Source organism: Endocarpon pusillum, assembly GCF_000464535.1.
Source record: "Endocarpon pusillum Z07020 unplaced genomic scaffold C734253, whole genome shotgun sequence".
Classification (NCBI taxonomy): Eukaryota; Fungi; Ascomycota; class Eurotiomycetes; order Verrucariales; family Verrucariaceae; genus Endocarpon; species Endocarpon pusillum.
Genome location: NW_006913602.1, coordinates 155,301 through 165,140, shown reverse-complemented (window position 1 = coordinate 165,140; position 9,840 = coordinate 155,301). Strand labels below are relative to the sequence as shown.

General features: G+C 49.7%; 3 protein-coding genes across 3 annotated transcripts; 2 read left to right on the top strand and 1 right to left on the bottom strand.

Annotated features, from left to right (window-relative positions):
• Positions 1–56: 56 nt before the first annotated feature.
• EPUS_00051 (uncharacterized protein) lies at positions 57–888 on the top strand (the record flags this gene model as incomplete). The annotated part of the gene is made up of 2 exons (XM_007789081.1): positions 57–584; positions 637–888. The coding sequence occupies 2 exons, from the start codon at positions 57–59 to the stop codon at positions 886–888; spliced, it is 780 nt and encodes a 259-aa protein (XP_007787271.1).
• A 4,838-nt stretch (positions 889–5,726) lies between these two features.
• EPUS_00050 (uncharacterized protein) lies at positions 5,727–6,572 on the top strand (the record flags this gene model as incomplete). Its single annotated transcript, XM_007789080.1, has 1 exon — positions 5,727–6,572. The coding sequence occupies one exon, from the start codon at positions 5,727–5,729 to the stop codon at positions 6,570–6,572; it is 846 nt and encodes a 281-aa protein (XP_007787270.1).
• A 1,453-nt stretch (positions 6,573–8,025) lies between these two features.
• Positions 8,026–9,586, bottom strand: EPUS_00049 (uncharacterized protein; the record flags this gene model as incomplete). The annotated part of the gene is made up of 2 exons (XM_007789079.1): positions 8,026–9,351; positions 9,440–9,586. 2 exons carry the CDS (start codon positions 9,584–9,586, stop codon positions 8,026–8,028), a joined length of 1,473 nt encoding a protein of 490 aa, XP_007787269.1.
• Positions 9,587–9,840: the final 254 nt, after the last annotated feature.

Sequence of the window (9,840 nt, the reverse complement as noted above, 5' to 3'; positions counted from 1 at the left end):
TTCTCCTCCTCCTTCACCACCTCCGGCAAAATCCCCCCCTTGACAAGCCTGACCGGATGCCACCACCCCAACGCCGCAATCGCCGCCCACATCGGCACCGCCTCGAGCACATACAGCATCCACTCATTCCGAAACGGGTATCCGTCAATCCCCAGCGCGAACTCCACCACGCGGTACACGCTCCTGATCTCGATGGCCACGCTCGCCACCGCGACGCCCAGCAGCAGCTGTTTGATCTCCGGCTCGAAGGCGCTGCTGCCCACACTTACACTTGCACTTCCATTTCCATTTCCACGTCCCATGGCGGCGAGAGCCCGCACGCGACAGACGAACAGCCAGAGCAGGGCGACGAAGGCGGTGAAGGTGGCGAGCTGCAAGGCGAGGCCGAGCAGGAGGATGTTGGTGCCGGTGCGAGGCTGGAGCCGCCGGCCTGGGTGAGGAAGGAGAGGATGTCCGAGGTGATGAAGAGGCGGCCGAGCCAGAGGGGGGGGATCTTGAAGAAGGTCTGGGGCCGAGACGGGTGCGGGCTCGCGCTCGGCGTGGAATCGTTCGCGTTGGGCGTCGTGGTGGTGGCGGTGCTGGAGGTGTGGCGGTTGTTGAGCTGAGCGGGAGGCAGCGCCGGATCAGCCGCGCCAGGAGGAGGTACAGCGTCGCGCACACGAAGATGGGCGCGATGACGATCTGGCTGCTGCTGGAGGCGTAGAGGCCGATGTCGCGGTTCTGCTGGATGGAGGAGATGCGCAGCGCGTACCCGGTGGTGGAGAGCCCGGCGGCGAGGGCGGTGGGGATGGTGTAGTTGTGTCTGCATCCGCAGGCTCGGCTGGTGCTTGGGTTGGGTCTGTGGCGGCGAGGGTAGATAATGTGCATGTAGGTGTGGTGGATGGCTAAGAGACCATAAAGGACGGTGAAGAGGATGGCGGCTGCAATGGATGGGGAGAAGGGATAGATTGAGAAGGGGGCGTCAGCCATGCTGGTGGTGGTGGTGGTTCTTCACCCAAAGAAGAGGTGTTGCTGTGGTAGAAGGGATACTAATATATTATTCTCAACTATGGGAGGATCTGCTGCTAACAGACTCGACCGGTGGGAGACTGGGTCGTCATCTTTATATCCTCCCTCCCCTTTCCCCTGTCTCCCATAGAAGCAAGTACGAGGTGCTGAGCCATTTTTTAGGTGCTCCATGACAGCACCTGTGGTTCTGGCTGTGCCTTGGGCGCACCCATTTCGAAGATACGGCATCGCTGAAACAAAGTCCCCCAGGCTCTCAGAGCGAGAAACCGACGTATTGCAAGCAATGTCAGTGCCAAGGCCTGGCTGGGCGCCCTTTCAACTCAGGCTGTTGGAGCATTTGCCAATCTAGGCACAGAATTCGTACGACGAAGGAGCGGTGGGCATGTGTGCTGCCCAAACGGTAGAAAGTGTGATTTGTCCATTTCTCGTGGAACAATAATAGCTAAATAGGGAAGGCGGCAGATTCCAGGAGAGCCTCGCACGTATTGCCATAAAGGGGATGGCTCAGATCTGCACCCGGATACGAATACGTGGCGGCTCTAGTTGGCAGTCTGCGCCACGCTGATCCCCGTGCTCCAGGCTCGACTTGCCTTGAGCAGTCGATGGTATCGCGCTGGGTGCGGCTAAAGGCAGGTATGCACGGGGAGGCCGTGTTGCCTACACGTCAGCTTCGCCCTTTGTGGCAGTGGGTCCGCGACAGTCCTCACCTAATATCAACCTCTTCTGCTCTGTTTCTCTTGTGCTAGGGAGGAATCTGACCGGCGAATGACATGGATCGTTCGAACTTTTCCATCCCCCACCGTGCAATAAGCCGAGAGTCCTCTGGCACGCAACCAGGCGTACGTCGAAACAATCTTCGATCAAGCCCCTAATGTGATAGAGGGTTGTGCGACGGGCATTGGTGTGTCAATGGTTGAAGAGTGCTGCAACCTGCTGACGTATGCTCTTCACATGGACTGATTTGTAAAATAAACTGTTATAAGTGTTTTGAGGTGGCTTTGCCCAAGTAACATTCAGCTCAGTAGTAGAGGCAAAAGACCACTCTCATATCCATATCCATTCATCGGTCATGTCTGGGTAAACTTGCGAAGATGGGCTGGAGGTCTAAGGCAGATTTTGAGGTGTCGACAGAGCGCAAGACTCCTGGTAAACGCTGACAGCCCGCCAGGGGGGTAGAAATCGCAGGAATACTCTAGAGACAGCGAAGCACATGCTCAAGCCAGACAGCGTGCATCATGCGAAAAGTTGATTACGAACTATCGAGCAGTTGTCTCGATCTTCTTTCCTGTCTCCACGCACCTCGAGCCCGATGCAGCTTGGCGGACATTGGATTACTTGAAGCCAGACTTCGTGTCCTTAAACTCATTGATAACTTGGTCATGCATGACGAACAAGCTTTCAGGAAGCAATGTTAAGCTGTAAAGAACTAAGCGGCACTGTTATGGCCAATAAGCATAGATGAATGCTTGAGAAGCCAATGACTTCATCACAACAAAAGGAGGCTTCAAGGATATTTGACGAATGATAAATCTTTACCAAGATTTCCCTGTGAAAAAAGGACATCAGATGTTGAAAGTGGGATTCTTCTTCGGGCTAAAAATACGCCCGCTCTTTACTACGTACTACTAGTTACGGGGAAGGCTTGAAGTATCGCTAGTCTGGTGCTAAAAGCAGCTAGTTTTGCTTACGTAGATACAGCCCTATGATTCGTCATTGTAAAGCTTGTTTTGTGTGCAATCATTCTGAATGAGTTTAATCATCACATCTAATTTCTTTCAGACATAGCTGATCTGTACAGATGACGTTTACGAGTAAAGATACTAGCGCTGAACTACATTACTTCAAGGGCCCCGTAGTACAGAGTCTTTTTGGCTGTTCTCCTTCCGGCTTTCTTGAAATATGGATGTTGGTGTAAGAGCCGGTGATATTTGATTGGAAAAGCAACAGTTTAGAGCCTACTGGATCGTTTTACTCTGAACTAATGCACCCATCCTCGTGTTGATGCATTTCCAGGCAGGTGATGTGCATAACAAGGTCGAACTTAGCCTGCAATGGACAGGCTCATGACCATGGTTCAGGCTCTGGCAAGCAACTTGACACACGCAGTCCTCCAGCGCCTCATTCGAGACTACATTCAACACTGAATATAATCTCACTCCATAGAACAGAGATCGTTACACAGAATTTGCCAGCGAAATTTCCTTTCGAAAGTCTTACCGTATGTCTTACATCTGTTGGGTCTCCTTATGTAGGTCGGAACCGAAGGCGATGAGCATTTTGAAAACTAATTGATACTGTTGCTGGTCGGAACTGGCTGTTGAGAAGCTTTTTCGAGACGTCATTCTTGTTCTCTAACAACTCAAGTATCCCGCGCTTCGATATGAAATTACCTTAGCTACGCAACACGGTACTTGTTCCACTGAAGGGAGATGCCTTTTAGGCCAACCGCTCGTTTTGGTGTCTGCGATGTCCCCTGTCTTCCGACTGTCGCAGCAGCGCGATGTAGCTATCTTCTGACTGTCGCAGAAGTTCCAGAAGTGAATAAAGCATGCCCCTCTGCGATCTTGGCTATGCCCTGACCAATTTCAACGACGAAATCACATCAATGAAAGCCTGTGATATCTAGATCCTCCCGCTAGATGTTGTCTTTCTGCGAGAACAATCGTCCAGGTACTTTATACACGGTGTATAGAGGAATTTCCACTTCAATCAGCGCCTTTCTCTTGAGCGATAGGCCTCCATAATTATAACCATGTGCATGTTCAGTATGCGCAGCGGCATTGACAGATAGAGAGCCACGCAGCATCATTCGCTAACTTTCTGCCAGCTGGGAGTCCCTATACCGGAAAGAAGAGAACATGCCACAGTCACCTTAGCACATCTTGCTTGCACTATGATGCTGCTCTGTTGTCCCACCTCTAAAAAAGAAACCTACATGTTCCTTGTCAGAGCAGTGTGCCATACATTCTCCACATGCGAAACTACCACGCCATACATGCAGCAAAAAGATTGGATGGTCAGAATCATCTGCTAAGGCCACACCGCCACCTTAAATCATAACATTCCTCCCTCAAAGCTTTTCTCCTTTGGTCACCGAGTATCGGAGGCCTTCACCCTAGTTGATTAGATACTGTTCCACGACGCATCTTCTAGTGCCTATATAGTAGGCTATGTTCAGCATCCGATTGAAGCGTAGCCTACTTTTGGCATCGCGCTGCGTACGTTCGATCAAGATACGATCTAGTACGGAGTTGTGCATGTAAGGGTTCCCTCTCTAAAGGCGGTAAATTACGTGGCGCTAATTTCAGCTAGAGTTTGCTAGCAGCGTTCTAGTTTTAGCGTACATTAATGACTTTTGACAGTATGCTGAGGTGCATTAGTGCCTATTTCAACCTAACCAAATCTCATCCGTGTGTCAGGAGTATGGACTGTGCGCTCCCCGCATGCGTGAAGCATGCGTCAAAAGACTGGATTATTACCGAGGAATAACCATCTCATGTATCTGCACTTCTGGGCATTCCCATCACCGTGTCGGAATCCGGCCCTGGGCCGGGTTGCTAAGACTATCAAGCCTGATTTACTAACTTACAGAGTAAAAGTTTTCATTTTCTTGGGAAAAAGGATCTTACGAGATTTTTACAAATATTGTTATAAAAGCTGGTATTTATAATCTCTTGATAGGTTCTTAGCAATTTGTTGGTACGGTACAACACCACAACAGTGTACTCCCTACTAGGTCAGGACTCCTAAAATTCGGCCCCGCTTGCAGTGCAACACTCACAACATCCATCATCCAACTCGTTTGGTAAGTATGAATCCAACACCTTAATCAATTCTTCTGACTTGCACCCTCATAGCCATGGTTGGTTTATGAGAGGCATGCTCGGCTCATCTCTGGTAGCACGACCAGAAAGTGTGAACCTCTGAAACATGTTGTAACGAATCTGGTACGAATATTGCAGTGTGGGTCCGCTTCAGATTATCGAAGCTTATACAGGGAGGCCAATGAAGCTTTTCGTCCACTTACCCGCGGCTGGCACATGTCACCAAAGTTGCCTAAACAGGGACTTGGAAACACGTGTACCTACTTTTTGTCTCGCGTCAGCAAGGTCGAGATGTACGTACAGCATGCATGCAGCATACAGGTTGCGTTGCTTACTGGTCACCCTTGTGGGCAAGCTCAGACATCTAAAGTGGCATCAGCGGCATTTCTGGGTTACTCATCCTGTGATTGTGTGGTGGGAACTTTCTTCATGTCCACCGCGTCAATTGGTCATTTTCGGAAACGAAACATGTCTCGTCAAAGTCGTCAAGACTCCAGAACACTCTTTCAATCCGTCCTGGGGTCACAAAAGGTGCCGTGTGCATGACCCCGGTAAGCAAGGGACATTTCATTCGCTGTCCATTTACTGCTTCGGTGGCATGTTTCCACATTGGTGAAATCGACTAGCCCATCAAAGAAGGGTGGGCAGAAACACCTTCTGCATGTATCCCTGCTGATCACAACGATAACGTGCTTTATGATATGAGCCCTGGACTTGTTTTTCTCTTACTCTCCCTGGGCTTTCGATAAGACCCTTTCATCCTGTGGATCATCCTTCAGTCCAGCATATCACCAACTCGCAACCAGTCTCCATATCTCTCGGGTTGGCTAGGACCGGAATCTGTGTTTGTTGGTACATCGGGTCGCTCCAGTTTTGGATTGGGCATCACCAAAGATGGCCTCGCGACAAAGGCTATCACGTTTAGATACTGCTCTCGACCAAGATACGCAACCTCAAAAGACATCACGGTGGCAAATACCAGTTTTACCAAAGTTCTCACGACAGATGCGAGCGCAACAGAGACCAGCACAGGGGCAGCCAATAGAGCAACAGCAAACACAATGCGCGCCAGATCCCTTGACCCCTATGGCCGGTCCCAATCAAAAAGTGCAGTCGCGTCAAATTCAGCAGACAGCCGTATCTGCTAACCAGACCGTCCCCGTCCCCGTCCCCATCCCAGCACCAGCACTGGGACTGAGACCAATCAAGGTCAGACCGTCTGAGCAACAACCAGCACAAGCAGCACAGGCACAAGTAGTCAAAGACGACGAGAACAGAGAGACGGAAATAAGAGGGTTTCTTCGTCGCCAGCACAAGATCCTTCTAACAGCCATAGATGCCATCCAACGGGACCGCCAGATTATGGCCCAATCCCAGGAGACCATCGATAGTATCAACGCAAAATCCTGTGGGAATTGGCGGCAGATGTCAGCGACTGATGTTAAGGATTTGAGATCAGAGAAAAACAGGAGAAAGCTTTGGAAACGTGCGATCGAGGAAAAGATGGAAGCTTGCAGAAAGATGATCGAGTCGATGGACAAGGCCGAGGCGGAACTGAGGACGATTCGGCCATTGACGAGGGATGAGAAAAGGAACGATGCCTATGTTTCCAAAGAACAGAGATTGGCGGTTGGAGCGCCGGTTGAGGGGGTGGGCAGGGAGTCTGTTAAGGGTAAATGGTGTAGTTCCTCTGGCGCCATGGAAATATGGGAAAATGATCTACGACTTGCGTATTATTGATTCCTAGGTTTTGAAGGACAAGTAGCTTCTATTATGGTCTTGTACGGGGGGTTGCTCTTTTAATACCGAACCACCATAGGTTTATTACTATCGATTCCTTTACCCCAAGCACCTAAATCTTGGAGTGCTGACCCTTGAAACGTCACTATCCTTCAGGTGACCTCTCTGCTACGGAGGCCACTCTCTTGCTCCAGCACAACAGCAATATCTAACATGCCTGTTGTAGCAAGCAAGATATTGAGACCTTGACTTGCATTACGTTTATATTACAAATATGTCATTCTTCAACCTGTGAAAGAACTGGTAATCTAAGGGTCAAAAGTCAGATGAAAATGATTATGAGATGTATACTTTGCAGTGTAACCATAAGATATATCTCAAAACATTTGTCACATTTCTTCAGGTAACTTACTCTCCCTACTGCTAAATATGGCAAGCAGATTGCTCGAAATGTGGGAAAATTTTTGCAGTGAGTGATGATCCATTCCGGTGTCTTGGCGGACCACTGATTTTGTTCCCCCCTAAGACTATCTACAACCGATACCCTCTTTTTGTACGTTACTAAGGCTAGGTCCATCTCAACTGAACTGTCTCACTTGGTTGGAGCATAACTCTCCTGCCTGTGCTTACCATCCATCATTCAACGTCGCAGGCAACCAGATTACTCAACTCCGTCTGGATCCCAATTGGGGATGGGAGCAATGTGTTTGCGTGGCTGGTGACCCCTGTGAAGCTCTACGCGATGCATGAAGCTGCACTCAGCTGTGGGGACTCCGTCGCATCGTCTGGCGAGTCTAAACAGGAATTTGGCCGTACAGAGGCTTGCCGAGGATCCACATAAGCCGCTGATAATTTACTGCAAGTTCAGCGTTCTGGCTGAGATGAACCTTTGGAGCGTGACTGACAGCGCCTATAATTCATGGGATAGGCTAACTCCCAATTATTGTCTGGTTGGCCTAGCTCATGATGAACCATGCCGGGACAATAGGCCAGCTCAAGAGAACCGATACATATAACTAGAATGCTTTCGTCCATTGACTCTAATCATACCTTCGTCCTGGCCTTCGACTATCGAGGTTCTGGATGAACGAAAGGATGCAAACTGAGAAAGATGTACTCGAGGATGCCGTAGCGGTGGTGAGGTGGGCACTCGACGTCGCTCATGTGCCCTCAGCACATTGTCTTTGTTTCACAATCCCTAGGCACCGCTATCGCAACTGCAGTGGCAAGCTACTTCATTAATTAAACACCACGTATCGAGTTTGCAGGTGTTGTCCTCTGCGCACCATCTGTTGGTGCCCCTACTGCATTTCAGAATTACCCAATTGCTGGAGTCTTTTGAAGAGTAGATTCGATAACCACACTGCCTAGCCCACATGGCAACCAATACAACTCAATAGCCAAGTCCCAAAAGGCAAGAAGTATTACGCACAACACCGATATCTAGACAAGATCAATCTATCCGACGAGCTTTAGAGATTGCAACGGCGTCGGCTGGAGCATGCTCTATTGGAAATATGACCTTGTTCCCTGCCTCCTCGAGCCTCTTCAACGCCATCAAACAATCGTCGACCACGTTATAGCCAAAGTTATATTCGTGAAACTCTTGTTGGTTTGTAGGTACCTTGCCATTCACATATGGTTTCGCATCCCTCTGGATCTTTTCTGCTTCATCTTGCCCAGCATTTGAGAAGATTTGAATCGCTGCTGTTCGATTTTTTCGGATTTCTTGGAACAAGTGAAGGCGATCTGCAATGCAAGAATCTATGTGGCCTCCTTCAGTCACAATTTCAGAGCCTTCACTTGATGATCTCGGGCTATCCGTCTCAGTATGTGGGAAGCAATCTGCTTCCGGAATATGAGAAAGGAGGACACCCAAAGCGGCGCCGTCTTCTAATGCTTGAGCGCCCCCTTGCCCTTGGTGTGGAAGCATAGGGTGGGCTGCGTCTCCAATGAGAACAGCTCTACCCTTGGTCCAGATCGGGTTCGGCTGTCGAAACAACAGCGGCCACAATTTGATGTCTTCTGCCTGGTTGCAAATCTCCACAAGAGCAGGATGAAATGCCTGGTATGTCGTCAAGAGATCATCTTTTGATGCTGGGGCGTCCCAATCTTCGACATTGGTAGAGTATCGTTCATCGGCATGGATCAAGGCAAAGTTCTGTACGGTGCCGTTGCGACAAGGGTACCAAACCATCCGTCTGTTTCCCAGGACTGCAACGCGTATACCGGATGGCTCTGATTCAGGGAAGATGGTAGCGGTCAGAGGATTCGCCCGTAACTTTTCGGTTGGTATTAGGAATCGAAAAATGGACTGTCCTGTCCGTCTTGCTGGTGAAATGTCATCGGAAATCTTATATACAAATCGTGAGTGAACCCCGTCAGCAATGATGATTACATCTTTGCGAAAATGCTGACCATCAGCAAGTTCAATGAAGCCAGTTTCACAGTCGATGTCCATAACTTCAGCCGACAATCTGATCTTCGCAGCCCGAAAGCCGGGATTCAAGCCCGGCTTCTGTGCCAACTCCTTTAACCCAGTGTGCATATCAACACGATGAAAGAAATGGCCCGTTGCGCTGTAAGTGGACTCCCAGTCTTCATATGTGGCGAAGTACGTTGGTTGCATGGTGTCTCCTTTCATGACCGTACCACAGCCAAAAAGGTCCGCACTGGCACGTTCAAAGTCGAATCCGTACTGTCGAAGTACCCTAGTCGCATTGGGGCAGCAATGGATCGCGGCACCGACTTCGTTTGCGAAACGAGACCGTTCGAAAACCTATGCAGAAAACTTGTTAGCATTCTATGCCAACTACAAGCTATGCCACTGACAATCTCCAGCGGCGCAGAATCCAACAAGTACTGACCTCGACATGGTGTCCTGCTTGGCCGAGGGCTATCGCCGCACCTAAACCAGCAATACCTGCGCCTATGATACCAACGTCAAGTCGTCTCTCACCTGGGCCAGGCGTGAAGCCAACTGGCCTTGTCCCAGCATCAACTCCCAACGCCATATGTAAAGTGATGTACAGTCAATCAAGATTACAAGAGTCTTAAGATCAACAATTCGGAGAACCTGCTCCATTTCAGATGCCTGCTCGGAGGATCACCTAGTCTCCAACATTCCGCGGGTTACACATGGTTGCACAAATGACATCCGCCGGAGTCCGCGCGTAGCTTCATTGTAACTCGTCAATGATGACCAGTATACCGCTGTAGCTAAGGATGAGAAGACCATGCATAGACTTTTAGGTTTGTTCCTAGTAGT